At 43.9% G+C, this 18304-nt stretch overlaps 1 protein-coding gene across 37 annotated transcripts in view; it reads right to left on the reverse strand.

Annotated features, from left to right (window-relative positions):
- The window catches only part of NRXN1 (neurexin 1), a 674512-nt gene that overhangs the window by 263050 nt on the left and 393158 nt on the right, over positions 1-18304 (reverse strand). The window contains exon 1 of one of the 37 annotated variants that reach the window (XM_068186602.1): positions 5495-6670. The exons of 33 other annotated variants lie outside the window; for them this stretch is intronic. In XM_068186602.1, coding sequence (XP_068042703.1) covers positions 5495-5735 — 241 coding nt within the window. In that variant the 5' untranslated portion in view covers positions 5736-6670. Of the gene's footprint in view, positions 1-5494; positions 6671-18304 lie in introns of those variants that run through there. 3 more of the 37 variants (XM_068186601.1, XM_068186604.1, XM_068186603.1) reach the window with 3 other exon arrangements.

Genomic DNA, 18304 nt, shown 5'->3' on the forward strand with positions numbered 1-18304 from the left:
CTAAAAAACATGGTTACCACAGGCTGAGGCAAAAGTGGTGTTGCTGATAAGTGACAACAGCATTGTTATTTATTTAGCTCTTGTAAAGGCACCCCAGTCAATCAATAGCTATGCATGTACCAAGGCAGTGGGACTTGTATAAAGATGCTTATCAGAAATCCACGGGCAACATTCCACTTTTGATTACAGTGCTGCAGACTGTCCCCAATCCTGCTGAAGACTGTGTGCCTCCTTGACAAGGCATACTGACAGAAATAATAATATAGAAACCCCACTTGCTAATATGCATATCCAACTGCACAGCCAATTAACCACTATGCTGACTGAAATTGCTTTGTTATTCACTCCATTCCAACTGATGTTAATACTTTGGCAGCTGATGGGGATAATAACTGATGGAGCATATTGGAAATTTTGAAAGGGGATATAAAATTTGTATAATTTAAGGACGTTGAGAAAGCTACTATGCTTTACAGTCTTAAAACCTGAAAATGTCTAAATGTTTTGTGTAAGAAGTACTCAGAGCAGGAGAACCAGTATGTATTGGAAAATCTGTGATTGAAAAGGAGGCATTTAAAAAGATTGTGATATGCAAACAGGTTTGAAATAACATTTAAAAAGGCAATTATAAGATGAAAACGAGATTTTCTCACCTCTACCTCTAACATCACACTGAGTAACAATGCTTGAACATCTGGAAACATGTACATTTGATGTCTTAATTAAAATATAACTCTTTACTGCAACATAAGCACATTGTAAACAAAAATTGTCATTTCATTTACCCTAATCCCTTAAACTAATTGGTTTATTATCTTCATATACCAAAAAACAATTGCAGTATATTAAAAAATAATAAAAGGCCATAAAATTATTTTTACCTACACTAGTAAGTCAAGGATTTCTTTCAAAAATAAAATGTTTTCTATACATCATAGGGACATCTTTGAAAGCTGTCTGGATGGTGTATTTCACAATGGTGATATAAATTATTTCACTGCCATGCTGCAGTTCTAGTCCTGCAGTTCTCATTTGGTGAAAACTCCTGTGGAGTTCAACAGACCTCCTCCCTGAGCAAGAGCTGCCTGACCAGGCTGCTCTGTACTCCAGCACCAGTGAGCTGGTGAGTGCTGCAGAAGCCTCTCCAAATGAACATCATCTGGGTTACTCCAGTGCACACGAGCTCTGCCAACAATGGTGAAGCAGAGCCTGGAAGAAGCTGGCCTAGCTCAGGAGTGGGAGATCAGTGTGTGTGTCCCTGCTGCCACATCATGCTCTGGATGGAAAACACTGGAGGAGTAGATATGCTGTGGTAACACGCCATCCTCAGCTCTCAGCTCCTAAACTTGCCAGCTTTTATTCCTCAAAACTCTCATTTTCCACAAACCCCTTCTTCTTGCTCAGGAACTTGGCTGCTGAAGCTCAACCTCCTAAATCCCTTTGTTCCACCACAAAGGTCCCTAGCACCAACCCAAGCTGCCACTTTCTTAAGACCTGCTCCCAGAACTCCATTCTGTTTACTTCAGACTGTCTCTGTCCCTCCTAAACCACTGGCCCACATGGTGGTCCTAAGCCTCATTGAGTCAAAACTCTTCTGGCATCGGGTTAGCTCAGGTCCTTGAGTGCACAACCCCTACTACACACAGAACTCAGCTCTTTCTGTTCTGCCTGTGAGCGTGTGGGCTCTATTCCCTCCCCAGTTTTGACTTTTATTTCCAAGCATGTGCACTTAACAACATGCGGATTTCATTATTCACCTCCTGGCTCCTAGTCCCACAAATTTAGAAACAAAAAAAACCAGAATCAGTTTGTATTTAGCCTCAACAAGATCCTGAGAGGGCAGAAAGCAATCAGAAGTGGACACACTGTACTTGCCATTTGGTAACTGAATTGGGGAGCCTTAATGGAATAGACAGTACAGAAGTGTTTGCAGGAAGACAGGAGTGAATGAGGATGATGACAGCCTTTCATATGGCTACACTTGTAACATATTCAACACGCAATTTTCCCTTCACACGTGATCCATCACGTCCCTGGATTCTTAAAGAAACAGCCTTTCTTCAGTTAAAATTACCGAGGAAGTTGCAACCTCTTTCCTTTTTTATCAGTTTTGCCATGGGCCATGTCTGCTTTTGCAATCTGGAGTATGAAATGTTCTATCTACTCAAAAAAAAAAAAAAAAAAAACAAAACAACCACCAAAAACCCAGACTTCATGGTAGATATAGCTATAAAAAAAAGCAATAGTCACCTTAAATGGATCAAGAAGGACATAAATCATCAAATAAACCACATGCTACAAGAGACCACTGGTGAGGGTTGAGAAGTGTATGATTTATATTTATGAACATTAATCTTTCTTTTACTTCTCAGAACTTCTCTTTACATTGTTAATGTCACGATCCACAGAATTATTTTCTTATTCATTCCCGTGGTTAAACTTTCAGATCTTTCACCCATCTTTCTCCTGAGTTTAATGAGAGTCAGAAAGCAAAAGTGAAAAATCATTTGGTCAGGCTTGAAAGATGTTTAATTTTGACTTTTAGTGTATTAAAAGACTGTGTGCTGAACTCCTTTTTGTCTAATATGGAGAGCTAATTGCTTGGTTGGGATTCTGTTTATGTCTTTGTGAGGCACAATACTGTCCACTAAAACCACATGAGATCACACTAGTAAGCAAAATCCCTGCAAAAATCACCTGATGAGAATGTTAGCAGCAAGACTGTGGTTTGTTTTTTTTTTTTTTTTTTTTTTTTTTTATAAATGGAAGAAATCCAGCCATGCTGGGCTTTTGGCTTTACTTATACTACTAGCTGAAATTGTGTTGGCTCAAGGAAAACTGAAAGATAAAAAAATTAAACCCGAGAGGGTGGGGGTGTCAGGGTTAGCCAGTGGCAAGGGTAACGGGGAAGGGTGTGGATGTCTGAGGATTATTGAGTGCCTGAACAAAGTGATCATTTCTCCTTCCTTTCACACTTCTAATTCACCATATTAGAGAGCAATGCTTCCATTTGGGATCGACTAATTGACTTGTCCTAAAAGCTCTTTTCTACTTTTAGCAGGTGTGATGCTACAAAAAGCTAACAAAGTAACAAAAAAAAAAAAGCTTCTATGAGCTCACCAAAAAACCCATAAAACCTGCAATTTTTTTATGTACAGTCGTTGTAGACTAGAAAAACAATATCTGCAAAACTGAGTGGAGCTAAGGTTGAGGAATACAAACCTGAGAAGCAAATTCTCACCTGGCTAAGTCAGCAGGGGCTAGGGACACTGGAGAAAAGCAGGTAAGGAACAAGCACACACACACTCCCTTCTCCCTCACCCAGTTCCCTCTGACAGATGCTTAGAGATGCACAGGAACTGTGTCCAACACTGCTCAGCCTGAGACAGAAATGCTTCTGCCAGGCTTACAGAAGCAAATGGGAACACCTCTCCGAAGAATTTATAATGAAAAGAGTTAAATGCTTTAAAATGCTGTCAGAGAACAGAATTTCTCACAAACATAGGAAAGCAAAGGCACTTTGTGTTATCAAGTAAACATTCTGAAATGCCACTTTATGACAGAGAGCATCCCTCTTTTCATAAAACCAGCTACTTAACTTCTGGAGAGGCTCCTGGGCTTCCCTATGAAGTCCTTAAGTGGCAGCTCCACCTCTTCACATTTCATTTTCCTTAACAAGACTTATTTCTTCTGAGAAACCTGCCTTTTTACACATCACCCTTTGACCGGGTCCAAGGTAATGTTCTCAAAAACTGGCAAAATATGTGATTTTAAAATGCTTTCTAAGGAATTGTAGCTGGTACCTCTACAATCACGTTTCTTTTCCTCTCATCCTTTTAGCCTTCCCTCAAATGAATAGCAAGCCCCTACGTGATATCCCCATATGGGCAGAAATTGAGAGAATAATAAGCATATACACACATGTGTGCACACACATCCATCTTTAGTTCTCCCCTGTAGCACACACATTACAGACCATGCAGCATTCTCAATCTTGCACTGCCTCAAGTGCACTACAGAGAAGAGTGGTGGCCCGAATTTCTCAACTGTTTTGCTTTTAATTAGACCAGTTGTATAAGTTTTTTAAAAAATAATGAAATGCTTAAGAAGAGTCATTTCTGTGCACTTCGTCTTTACTAGCAGTTATGTATCAAAGGGTATTTAGCACACAGTGGGGATTTTCAGGTAAACAATGCTACCTTTTCCACCAATACCAGCATTGTTAATCACTGGAAAAAATCCAGTAATTCCTAACTGCCTCGTGCCTGCAACTAGGTCATCTCGCACAGAGAAGCAGAGGTTAGGTACAAGATCTGGTTATTACTTTGCAAAGCCTGTAAATGACATCGCCTGGTCGTGCAAATGAAGCAAGGCAAGAGGAGAAAATGAAGAAGAATGAAGCTGTATAATCTAATCAGAAGCCAACAAGAGGGTTTCTTTATCTTCTCTTCCTCCCTCGGAGACAAAGAGAGGCTTTAAATCCTTAAAAGACAGTCTAGTGTTTCGCTTTCTTTGACAGCTTTTGGTACTACCGAACATATGTATGCACATCTATTCTGCATCTATTGATGTGCAGGTTCTCGCAAGTCTCCGTGCAAAAAGAAAGAGAACTAACTGCACGGGGCTCTCCAAAAGGCACTGAAGCAGCTTCCTGTCACTTCAGAAACTAACTACCGGAGCAGTGTCGTTCTTAAGCATAATGTATTTGCACTTGGAAACCTCCGTCCCTTTGCTGCCCGCTACGGTGGGCATCGCCTCCCTCCCTGAGCGTGTCAGCGCTTACCGCTCCCCCGATCCCCAGCATAATGAGCTGACCTTTGCTTTAGTTCATCGACTTTCGACCAAGGTAATGAACTGGAAGCAGCCCGATCATCACCAGCGGTTTAAGCAGCGCACCGGCTCCCTCCCCGCCCCTCGCTCCGCGCCGGGGTCCCCGGGCGCCCTGCCCTGCCTCCGCCGTGGGGGCGGCTTGCCCTGAGCGTGTGTCCCCGCACCGGGGCAGGGAGGGGACGGGGACGGCGACGGGGCGGGGGGAACGAGGCGGGGCGCTCCCAGCCGGGGGCCGCAGCTCCGGGCGCCTCCGGGCTGGGCTTTCCAGGCGGCTCCCTCCCTCTGCGGCGGGGCAGGGAGCGGCGGGGTGCGGGAAAGCCTCCGCTCCAGCGCCTGCCCCGCGCCCGCGGGCCCCGCAGCGACCCCGCGGGGCGCACGGCACCGGCACGCCGCCAGCCCCGGGGGATGCCCGGCGGCGTCCTCCTGCCGGCCGGGACCGGCCGAGCCCCCCGCCCCACCGGGAGCAGCGGGACGGGCCCGGACCCCGCCCGACGGGGCTCCCGGCGGACCCAGCCCAGCCCAGCCCTTCCTTCTCCGCCCTGCTCCTCATCCTCCCCCCGAGCGCCGCCGCAGCCCCGGCCCGCGGGGTCCCGCAGCCCGCGCCTGACCCCTGCGGGGCGGCGCGCCCCCGACCGCGCAGGGACCGAGCGGCACCCGAACCCACCGTGTCCGCCTCGCAAGGAAGCCGGTGACCTGTAGATAGCGATAGGCACTGAATGATGTTTGCTGCTGCCGTGGAAATGGTGAATATGGTGAGCGCCCAAACTGGAGGCGCCCCACGCCACCCCAAGGAGGCCGCTGAGAGTGAGCGGGACTATCCAGAGCAGGGCCAAGCGGCCGCCGGCGCTGCTGCTGCCGCTGCTGGCGGGTCCCGGCTCCGGGCTGCCCCTAAGGAGCCCCCCCATCCTCCGGTGCGCGGCGAGCCGGCCCGCGGCGTCCTCGGGAGGAGCGGCAGCCACAGCAACGGAGGCAAACTTTGGGCAGAGGCGCTCGCACGCTCGCACACGGCGCTGGCTGCAGCTCACGGCACCAGGCGAGCCATCTCTTCCCTTTGGGAAAGCCTATAAGGATCCTTTTCTCCAGGTCTTCTTCTACCCAAAACAATCCGAGACATAGTCAGAGAATCCAGGCAGTTCAGAGCCTTCGCAAAGAGGTGGAAGCGGGGAAAAGCCCCGTGCCCAAACAATCGTTAGTTTCAGCTTTCCCGGGGCTGGTGCTCATTAACAATACTCCACAGTTGCAAGGGCTACGAGAATGCCAAGCATTCCCCCATCCTCAGTAATCCACAGTGTAGCCAATCATGCCACATTTCTGCTAAGAAAGAGAAAAGGGGATGCCACTCCATCAGCCAGCGCTGGAAAAGCAGAGAAAAATCAAAGTGCTGCTCTTCCCTCCATTCATCTCCAAACTGGTGAGCCCTCACCGAGCGAGCTCTCTCCCGGCGCGCACACACACTCACACTCGCGAACACACACTCACACACTCGCACACGCCGCCAGGCAACAATCAGGCTGCTCCGGCAATCTCAGTGGTCTGGCTATTGACAGTAATACCCGAGGATGTTTTCAGGGAGAATAGTGCACCCTTATGAAAGAAGCTGGGGAAAAAAAAAAAAAAAAAAAAAAAGAAAAAAAAGAAAATAAAAATAAGCATGCTTGCGAGGAGCAGGGCTATGCAAATCTGCAGTCTCCGAACAGCAAATCGCTGAGGCTTGGATGCAATGCAGAGGACGAGCCTATGTTAAAGAGGGAGGCTGAGTTCAGCTCCCACACAGTCGCGCTGCCTCTCCTCAGCCTTTCGGGAGCCGCGCACTTCCAGAACGCGGCTCGGGCGGTGTGGAGGGGACACACACACACACACACACACACTCACACACACTCACACACACACACACTCTCACACGCCTCTCCTCCCCACCCGCGCCGCGGAGTCAGCAGCACGGCAGGAGCACTTCCCCTCCTCCGATAGTTCAGAGATACCAGTGTCTTGAAAACCCACTTTCATTTTAAAAAGAACGATTTCGGGGTCTTTTAATTGGCCTAAACTTCGCCCATCAGATGTTTCCCTCCGTCTATTCGGGCACCGGCTGTGATTATCCGGTAATCACACACACGGCGCCGAACAAAGAGTTACCGGGATTTTTTCCGGCACTACTCAACTACCGCACCTCGGCCGCCCACCGCAGCCGCAAGCTGGGCTGAAAAAAAATCCTTTCTGGGCTGAGCCCCCCTCGCTCCCCCGCAGCTGCAGGGCGGCGCCGGCAGCTCCCGCATCGCCACCCGGGTGCGGGGCCCCGCCGCGGCGCTCGCCCCACGCCTACCCCCAAAACAGGGCGGAGGGCTACCCTACACCACCACCACCACCGCCATCCTCGCACAGACACACACACACACAGGGCTGAGGGTGCCACGGGAGCCGATGTCACGTTTAAAAGCCGAGGGTCGTTGTTCTAAGGGCTAACCTATCACCCCGCGGCGGGTCCTGCGCCCCGCGGAGCCGGGCGCGGAGGCGCAGCCCCTGCAGTACCGCACCTGGGCACAGCAGGGTGTGCGAGCCGCACACTCCCGGCCCTCCTCTCCTCCTCTCCTCTCCTCCCTCCCTCCCCCGCTCCCAGCCTGCCGTAGATCTTGTGCCATGCCTTCAGCAGCATGAGATCATGGGTGCGGGTAGCGGATGCGTGAAAGCGAGAGGGGGAGCGGTGGGCGTGAGAATGGGGTGGGTTTTTTTTTTTTTTTTTTTTTTTTTAAATGTACATTTCGCGTTAATTTAAACGAGAACCGCTGCAATTCGCCGAGGCGCTAATTCCCGCGGGTGAGAAGTCACAGCCTTTGCTCAGCCGCGTAGGCTGAGGAAAGAGAAAGGCGTTTCGCCCCGCTCAGCCCAGGGCGGATGGCTGCTCCGCCCTTCGCCGCGGGGCCGCACACAGCCACCGAGGGAGCCCGAACCCCCGGGGCAGCGGCGACCAAGCGGCAGCTCCTGCCCTGCCCGCCCAGCCTCGCCACGCACCTAAAGTTTTGCCAAGACGCCGAGGTAAATGATGACAAAGCCTTAACGCAGCGAGGAAAGCAGCACTGCCCGAGCCCTTTCTGCGCTCTGTGGAAGGGCAGGCACGCATCCCGAAGGAAGCCCGCACCCTCCCTGGCCCGGGGGAACGGCCCTGGGAGGCAGAGGCCACCCGGTAACATCCCGGCTTGCCAGAGGGAAAGGCAGCTTAGGAGGAAGTCAGTTTTCCAACCTGTCTCCAAAAGCCTCCGCGTGAAAGAAGAAACACCAATTTTCCAAACTATCAGCTTTCAACTGTCATGCACTGTCACCTCCTAAAAAAATAAAAGACAATAAAGTCTCTAAGTTTCAGAGTTAGGGAAAGAAGGAAAAAAAAAAAAGGTACGAAACTTTAAAGAAAAGTCAGCCTGGATTCGACAGCTCTCATAAAATTAAACCTCCTGATATATGTTTCCTGTTCATGCAAGTAATGTGTTTTAGAAATTTCATCCATAAATACCACTAGGTTTTCTATCAATCTGACTCAGGAAACAAAATATTTCAGTCACTGGAACCAGTTTTTCATTAAACTGTTCACATGTTGCTGCCGTTTTAGAAACAGGCAGTAGTTAACTTGACTGTTCTTAATGATTCTAGACATCCTACAGACGAGGAACTTAAAATTGTTATCACTCCTCTGAAATAGCAAGCTGGTATTGCCAACCGTATAACGATACAGTTGGCAACGCTGTTGTGCAGATAAAATTTCAGTTGGCAAGTCCTGTCTAGACTAACTTTGCTTGGCTGTGCTGTTTTAAGGCCGCCATCGGGGCTGTGCTACCTTACAGCAGGAGTTTCCCTCCCCACTGGGGGATTCCCCATTAGGTGTGTAACCTTGCTGAGAGAGGCTTTCCACAGGTCCCTTCCAGCCTGAACACAGTTTGTGTGTTCTTCACACTGGCTGAAGCTCCACTTTGGTGTGGATTCAGAAGGGGTTCATGGAAACACCCTGTGTTGTTGGATACCTTCGCGGTTTGAGTACTTTCATCTAAATTCTTGCTCCATCTGCCATCTACTGTGCCAGGGAGGCCTGAAGTGCTTAAAAGAGAAGGACAAATGAATAAAATGTTTAGGTACTTCCAAGGTACTTCATTTAATATTTTACTGAAGATAAAAGGGGTTTTTAAGTGCTCTACTTTATTAAATATGTACTATTTATGCAGCGCACATACACAACTGCCACTAAAGTTTCTAGTTTCAATGTGTGCCTGGAGACTACTTAGTGAAGTTTTGTTTTTTTTTTTCATCAGATAGATTATAATGGGTCATTTTTAGGTGCTACATTATGATACAAAACACTACTTAGGGACTGTTAAATAAATGGATTGTTTTGCTGCTGTGCATCCAAAACAAGAGTTGAGTACACAAAGACCAAATCTTCCCAAAACTATTTAGGCATCTAACTCTTACTTAAGAGCCCTATTAAAGTGTGAATGGGGTGACTGCCCTCTAAGTAGGCATCTCTTTCTGGATCTGGTAATGTGATCAGCACCTTGGGTGTCGCAACTCTAATTTTAACAACATTTGACATTTTTCTGGCTCTGCACTCTGAACCACAAACAAGAGAGGACTCTCCAAGTTTCATGGGGGAGAAAGGTGATCTAATGCTGTGCACGGGTGAGAAATGGGAGAGAATTAATTAGCAGAAAATATTAAAAGATTGAAAATGAGCAGAATACCAGGAAGGTGAAGAAGGAAGTATGTATGAAAGCAAGATGGAGATGGGAAGGCAAAAGAAGGACATTCCAGTAAAATCTTCTCTTGCTCAATTTTTTTTTTCTTGTGTTTACAGCAAGCTAATAAAACTTCTTTCCAATTTGAAGCAAATCCTGGAAGTCAGACACTTATACTTTTTGCATGTTTTGATTTAAAGAAGGTTGTAGGTGAGTGTTGGTCTCTTTCCTCAAGTAACAAGTGATAGAACTAGAAGAAATGGCCTCAAGTCATGACAGGGAAAATTTAGATTGGATATATGGAAAAATTTCTACAAGTCTTGTCAAGCATTGGATCAGGCTGCCCAGGGGGAGCAGGCTGTCCAGGGAAATGGTGAATAAATCATTCCTGGAAGTATTTAAAAGACCTGTAGAGATTCAGATTAGACATTGGGAAGAAATTATTGTGAGGGTTGGAGAGGCACTGAACAGTTTGTCCAGAGAAGCTGTGGATGCTCCATTCCTGGAAGTGTTCAAGGCCAGGCTGGATGGAGCTCTGAGCAATGTGGTCAAGAGGAAGGTATCCGTGTCCATGGCAGGGGGATTGGAACGAGATCATAATTAAGGTCCCTTTCAACCCAAACCATTCCAGGTTTCTACATGGCACTTAGGGACATGATTCAGTGGCCTTGACAGTGCTAGGTTAATGGGGATCTTAGAGGTCTCTTCCAACTTAAATGGCCCCATGATTCTGTGATTCTATTTAAGAAGTTTAATTGGGTGTTTTGGCAGTTGGAGTTAGGCTTTTTAATGACAAGTAAGCTAAAAGCTTCTGCAAGTAAATACTATGAAAAATGAAGGTAAGCAGCATTTCTTATTTAAAATGTTTGCCTTTTTTACCCCCTGCTGACATAAGAGTATGATTTTTTTTTTTAGCTGAGGACTAACTGAAGATGAAATAACCTGGTTTTAATCCCCAAGGACACAGAATTGTACTTCCAACACAATCAACATGCCGCTATCAGTCTGTGAAGGTTCGCTCAAAGAATGAAGAAATGGAACAAAATAAGAAAATAAACAACAGTTTGTGTAAACAAATAAATGTTCCACTGCAGGCATAGTAAATAAAATGTGAAAATGAACTCTAGTGTTTACAAAGTAGTTAGTTTTTAGTATCTCAAGAACTCAGCTCAGTGAAGTTAGTCCCATTTAACACTTACCCTGTGCAGGTCACATTGGTAGTAAATGTGACTTTTAATCAAGGTATTTCCACCAAATAAACTCTGTTAATACCAGTAGGCTGCTAAATCTTTTGAGCAAGAATATCCTTATTGTAAGAACACATCTTTCCCTGATTTGTTCAAGTGTCATTATTCTATAAACACCAAATGCTCCCAAAGAGAATTTATACAAACAAAAAAGTACTCCCATGAGTACAGTTTACATTACTTCCTCAAATAAAATTAGATACTTCTTGCTGGTATGACCATATCCCTCTGCAACAGTACAGATAGATAAGCTAAGATGGACAGCTTCAGCAACACCAGCAAAACTGAAGTGCAGACCATGCCTAAGGCCAGCAGAAGTTGTCAGTTAAATTCAGGGTTTCTTTTGGTTAAGTGCCACCTTATGCAACCAGGCTCTGGTTAATCCTGCACTTAGTGCTGTAACATCCACTCTTAAACTCTTGAAGATCAACTGCTGCTCAGCAAAATAAGAAAAAAAAAAAACAAAACCAAACAACCAGCCAACCAAACAAACAAAAAACCCAACCCAAAACTCCTCCACAAATCTGTGTATTGCAGGAATACTATGCAATTAGCTGTGGAGAGCTTTAACACAATATCAATGCTTTATGTTACAGGTTTTCCCCACTGCTAGGCTTGGACCCTCCCTTAATTTGAAAACACATGGACATTCTGTGATTGCAATTAAACAGACTAGAATTTATGTTTATCCAGCCCACAGACAGAGGCTTAAAAGAAAACAGTCAAGCTAATGTTTCCTCTTTTCACTATAAACACTGCTGAATTTAATGACCTATACACTGTATCTCCCAGTACTTTTACTGATGTCTGGCAACAGTGGAGGTGGTAACTTTCCTCTTTTAAACAGCTGAGAATGTTCCTTTCAAAAGCCAGTTAATTGCAAGATACTGAACCAAGGCCTGTCATTCACATCCAGTTTGTGTCCCAACCCTACATAACCTGGGGCAGAAACTGTTTACTTTATGCCAACAAACTTTATCATATGAACTACTTGAAGACTTAGAAGGCAAAAAATATGATCCTAAGGGAATGAATGGAGTATTTGTGCAGCCATAAAACGCACAGGAATTCAAAATTTTGGTAATCAGGTGAGAAAGGAGAGCTTACAAAGAAAATTCTTAGGCTGCTTTCTGTGTAGTGTAGCTATTCTCTCTCTATGCATAGTCCAAAACAAATCCTGGTACAGTTAATAAGTCTTTCTGTCCATCCAGATAGGCTTAAATCTTCATAACAAATGTTTCTTGACACTGTGTGTATAAAGTAATCTCTTTCTCTCTATTCCTTGATGTCAAAATCAAGCTGATTTTCGTTTTGTTTCATTTCATTGAAGACGTGCACATAAACCAGATGTTTTCAGTTTAGAACAAAAGGGGCTTGTGGAGAACATTTTGCACTGGGGAATTTTGACTGTGAGGAGAAGGTCCCTCTTTGTCTGAAATAGCCCTGGCTGGTCCAGAAGTCATTGGGGCACTTTGCCAGTTTTGTCCATCCTTACTTGAATTAAACCTGGTTTGAGCTGGCTTGAGAAGGATGGCTCAGAATCCACTGGGGGCTGGCTTTTGCTGGCTCCCAGTGCTGTGATGTCGCTCAATATCATAGTTTCTTTTTTTTTTTTTTTTTTTTTAATTTTTTTAGTTTAACATGGCAGAAAGATTTCTAACACTTTGTGCAGCTTCCCCCTTTGACTCCAATTGAAAGCCACAGGAAATAAGGCCAAATCCACCTGCATGTATAAAGAGGCATTTAGGAGATTTGTAGTCCTGTAGCAAATGGTCTCTAGCCATGTTCTCTCTGGGCTAGAGAGACCACATGAGAGAATTAACCACATGAGTGGTTAATTCTATGGGCAATTAGGCTGCTGCTGCAGAACCTGCAAAAGTCTCTCTGACTTCTCCCAGTGCTGCTGCAGGAATTGGCTCTGCATTGCCAGAGAAAAGAGAGATCCCTGGTACAGCCTGAATGCTACTGATTTGGACTCCTCAGCAAATACTTCAGCTAGGGACAAAAAGCAAGCCACCATAAAAATAGCTTGTAAATTAGTCATCAAGAAGTTTGATGACAAATGCCAATAACAGAACCCAGCATTCTGCTCTTTTGTATCCAGTACAAGCATATGCAAAACCTATTTGTTGATAAAGGCCTCCAGAAATAGGAAAAGTGTGTGTATTACAGAGTTGTTTTCAGCCCTTGAAACTGTTTACCATGCACAATAACTGAGATATTAAAGCTATGTCAAGGAAAGCTCAGAATAGACTTAGTGCAAGAGCCACAAAATGGGGAAATTGAGTTTAAAGACCTTGCAAGGCAAAGTTAATTGGTTTTTTGCTTTTTTTTTTTTTGTAGGAAGCCCACTGGTAGCCAAGAGAGCCGTAAATGGTATTTGTGGAGTTTTTTAAAGTCAGGACTGCATTTTTAAGCAGGGTTTCCTGACAGGATTTCTAAGATATCCCTCGTTATGACTCATGATCATCACACAACACTCCTTTTCTGGCCTGGGTTGAGAAGAGGATGTACAGTGAAATTCCACCTCCTGCCTTCCTTGGACACATTAGTCCTGCTTCAGCTTGGCAAAGCAAGGGGTAAGATGCAGCCATCTATTCTTTGCCCAGTGCAATACATTCCTTTAGACTCCAGACAGCAGTAGTGTTACAAGTCAGCTGCAGAAATAATTGAATTTAAAAAGCCAACTTGCAAGAAGACGACATTAACTTTTAGCAGTCATAACTTGAAAATGTCCAAATACTTATTTAGCTTTAAGCTTCTTTCTTTCTTTCTTTTTTCTCCCCAGAAAAAGTGTCACTGTTGTGCAGAACACATTTGTAACGCCAAGCAGATTTCCTATAGCTGAGTTATGAACCTCTGAACATACAGGTTTAAAATGAAAATGCTGACATAATCTTAAATGTAGTGGCACAAATAGTGCCACTACAATAATCCTTGTAATCTAATATATTAGCCCTACGGGGATGGAGACTGAATTGCTGGTCTCAGACAGCCTTTCTGAGGCTCAGCTCAAATTGCACAATTATTCTACATCCTTCAAGTTCTTTAAAATACATTTCAGATGCAGTATTGTGCATTCCAAAATATTTGTTCTTCAGAGATTGATTTGACTTTTTTTCCTACTTTAAAGAGATATATGACCTCAGATATATGTGAAAAAACATTAATCAAGTTTAGACTGTGTAACACCCTTTTGTATGTGAAAGACTTATTTTTTTCTAGATTCCCTCAGTTGTGTTGCCAAGGTGATTCCCCCAGAGAGCCATGTGTTTATCTTGACAGGTGTTAGCGAGATCTGGGGAATCTCAATGGAATTGTTACTGGTTGCTTTGAGGTACAGTAGAAAACATTAAGCCTGCAAACTAATGACCTTACCTTATTACATTCTAAATAAAATAAACCACTGAGTAAGTTGGATTAATCTACTAATGCCTTTCTAATGAAGCTTTTATTGGGCATATGGTGTGGTCTTGCTACTTTCCTCATATAGCTAGCACAAGCTAGAACTCAAAATCAAATGTACATGCACCTCTTCTGTGAGATACCAGTCTCAAAACTTGCCACCAAAATTCAGAGTACTGCTTTACTGGCATAACCTCTCAATATGGTTTGCAAGACTAAATGGATTAAAAAAACAAGAAAGCAATCAGATTAAAAAAGGAAACAAGAGACAGCACTGATAGGAAAAGAGAAAATACAACTTCTACTGCTGTTCCTAGGGGAAAATTTCAAACCACTGCTGGTAACTTACAATTACTCTAAAATCCATTCTGTGACCTGTCCCGACAATGTCAGGGAATCGTCAATTAAGTACTGTAACTTCCAAAGCTAAATACTCATTCCTTAGTTACAGTCCATTTGTATTTTCCAGCACCGAGCTGTAACACGCTGTATTTTAATAGTGCATATTAGAAGCAATAAAACAATAGGTGCTTTTAAGAAAAAAAGAATGAGTCTTAAGCAAGGTGAAACAAAATACCAGCATTTTCAGCCAGCTATGCCTTTTCCTTCTAATTGCCATTTTCTTGCTCTCTGTATATGTACAAGATGAGAACACAAGAAAAAACATTCCTTAGCAACATTCATCTTCTGGGAGCATGCTGCTGAATTTAGGTATAAAACCATAATGGCATCTCAAAGAATAGCAATAGCTCATATACTTCAGCTTTGATATACTACTTCAAATCCTTAATCTCCTCTTTTCAGATTTCCACATAAAGTTTTGCTCTGCTTCCATATTTGCAAGTGCCCATTCGAGACAAAAACATCTTTTCTTACCCAGGCTCTCCCCTCCCTGTATTTACTACAACGATAAATTAGCAGCCAAATTTTTGTCCTTTTTTTTTTTTTTAATTTTTCTTTTTTTTTTTTGTTGTGGAGGATAAGAAAAGCGATATGGTGAAAACAGAGTGAGAAGAGTTTTTCTTTCCTTCAGCACCAGCAGCCAGAAACAGTATGAAAGCAATGGATCATGAAGAAAAGCAATTTCCTACTTCAGGGATTAAGCAATACTCTCTTTTGTAATGTTAAATGAAAGTTTTAGTTATTTTTTCCCAAGTAATGCTGATTTTTTTTCCCCCAAAGTAAATAAATGCACACTGGAGAAGCTCCAATAGTCACAAACACATCCCTTTCTAGCCAATCAATAACACAGATAAAACCCTTTGTGCTGTGCTTCTTTCAGCAGGCCTATTGATAGGGCAAGAAAAATTAAGCTACTACACAAGCCAAAGGTAATTAACTTAAGGAGAGAGAAAATCTGATGATATATACATTCCATTCTTTTCTTAAGGACAGATATAGGGGATTCATATACAGGAAAGAGACTTTTGGGGAAGCATTCAAGTAGGGACAGCTATCTGCATTTAACTGGCATGTCTCTCATCCAGTGACAAGTTGAATTACCTGTAGTGATGACTGATGGCTTGACTATCAGGTGAGGCACCACACCCTCCTCTAAAACATGACCCTACAATCCTCTTTGGTAGTGTGGAAAGTGTGGAACTCCTCTCTTCTGCCACAGCTTTGCAAAGTGCAACCTTGGACAAATCACCACAAAGCATTTGCCATTTAATGGATAGCTGGTAAGCTGGGTCAATATTACCAGTCCCAAAGATAAAGGGTATTGGCATGAGTAAGGCTTGGAGGAATTACACCCTTCACACCAATGCTGAAAGGTTCCAAAGGCTTTAATCTTCCAGCACTATTAAACAGAACATTACAGGATTAAGTCTTCTCCACCTACAGTTTTTTGTCTATAAAGTTCTAACAAGAATATTCAGTGCAACTTTAAAGCCAATGCTCTGTTTAAAGCACTTTGAGAGTGCTTCCTGATGAATGCCACTGTTTGTAATAATTATGGAAGCGTGGGCCTTCCTCGATTTTTATACATAGATAGATGGGAATCCTGTAAATATTTGATCAACTTTGCTTAAAGGGACAATTTGTATGGGAAAACATCACCACCGTAAAGAAACTTTGTTGGCCAATCTTGTTCTCCTTAGCATATATGCAAATAATAGCTGCAAATATCAAGAGATTGGAAACAGAAAATAATTTTATTCATACCTGTGTTTTAGTTTTAATGAATTACATTAAAGAAATTCCTAGCTAAAACAAAGTGCCTGCTATATAATTAAAATGAAGAGTCACAACCAGCTTATCTTTAAAAGCAGGTTGTAACAGGAAAGAAAATCCAGGACTTCTCAGCTGCAGTTTTGTGGCTCTATCAAAACTTGCTTAATTTTACCTATTTATTTCAGTGCATAATAAAAGATGTACTCAGAGAAAAAAATGTGCAATGCATACATATTTTTAAAGGCTTAGAAAGCTAGCAGCTTTCTTTTAACACCCTTGGATCTAATTTTTGTTTCTAACAAGTAAAATGAGAAGAATGGGGCCCTAAAAAGGATTATGGCCTGAAACCTGCTCTTTGAATCTTTGCACATGCTGAAGTTGTCACAAATTTGAATAGAAAAGATGGGTGGTCTGCTGACCATCTTTGGTCACAGAGTTGAGCATTACTGCCCAGAAAAAGCTTATGGGTTTTGTCAGGAAGGTTTCAGAAACCACTGTATTGAACCACCAGCCTATAATAGCTCTTCCACATTTCACAGGATGTCAGTTCCTGGAGCTGTTTTTCCTTTGATGCACACAAAGTACTGCCAGTAATTTCAATCAGAATTATGCCATACACTGGAGGAAGACAATCATATAATATGAATTATCACATTTTTTCCATATCCCTGCCTCTCACAGAACTGCTGGCTTGTCAGAGGAGTTAGTACAGTATATGCTACTGATCTGTAGCTGCTTTGTTTAAAAAAAGCTTAGTACTGGTGTAGTCCTTCTCATCCAGATATATCAAAGCACTTTATAAAGCAGCAAAAGGAGTGGAACCAAAAAGAGACTTACAGTGAAACCCTTTTTTTTTTTTCTTCATTTGGTAACATGAAATGCTCTCAAATTATTTGTAGTGAAAAATAAAGAGAACATTAGAAAATTAAAGACTCGCATTGTAAAAAGTAGCTTCATTTTTAAAACTATGTTCCCTTTCATAATTTTTGTGGTCTTAGTTTAAAAAAAACTTAAATGCCTTTTCTTTGTTGCTATTTTTCATTTGGGATTGAACAAATCTTCTTTCAAATACTTTCTTTTCAGAGAGACCTCTAAAGCTAAGATTAGTTAATTCTTGTAACTCCAAATCAGGGCACTTCCCACAGTAAAACTCCTACTCTGGATGCACTTGCATTGCATGGGACAACAAGCAACAATCCTTTAAGAGTGAAAATCTACACCAAAATTACAGTCACACAGAGGTTTATGAATCACAGAATCACTGAGTTGGAAGAGACCTTCAAGATCATGGAGTCCAACCCATGCCCTAACACCTCAACTCAACCATGGCACTGAGTGCCACATCCAGTCTGTGTTTAAACACATCCAGGGATGGCGATTCCACAACCTCCCCGGGAAGGCCATTCCAGCACTTTACCACTTTTGCTGTAAAAAACCTTTTCCTAATATCCAATCTATATTTCCCTTGATGCAGCTTGAGGCTTTGTACTCTGGTTCTGTCAGTGCTGCATGGAGAAAGAGACCGACCCCCACCTGAGTACAACCACCCTTCAGGAAGTTGTAGAGAGTGATGAGGTCACCTCTGAGTCTCCTTTTCTCCAGGCTGAACAACCCCAGCTCCCTCAGTCATTCCTCACAGGGCTTGTGCTCCAAGCCCCTCTCCAGCCTCACTGCCTCCTCTGGATGCACTCAAGCGCCTCAACGTTCTTCCCAAATTGAGGGGCCAGAGCTGGACACAGCACTCAGGGTGTGCCCTCACCAGTGCCGAGTACAGGGGAAGGATGACCTCCCTGCTCCTGCTGGCCACACCATTCCTGATCCAGGCCAGGAGCCATTGGCCTTCCTGGCCACCAGGGCACACTGCTGGCCCTGGTCCAGCCTGCTGTCGACCAGCGCCCCCAGGTCCCTTTCCACCTGGGCACTGTCCAGCCA

The sequence above is a fragment of the Anomalospiza imberbis genome, chromosome 3 (genome assembly GCF_031753505.1).
Source record: "Anomalospiza imberbis isolate Cuckoo-Finch-1a 21T00152 chromosome 3, ASM3175350v1, whole genome shotgun sequence".
NCBI lineage: Eukaryota > Metazoa > Chordata > Aves > Passeriformes > Viduidae > Anomalospiza > Anomalospiza imberbis.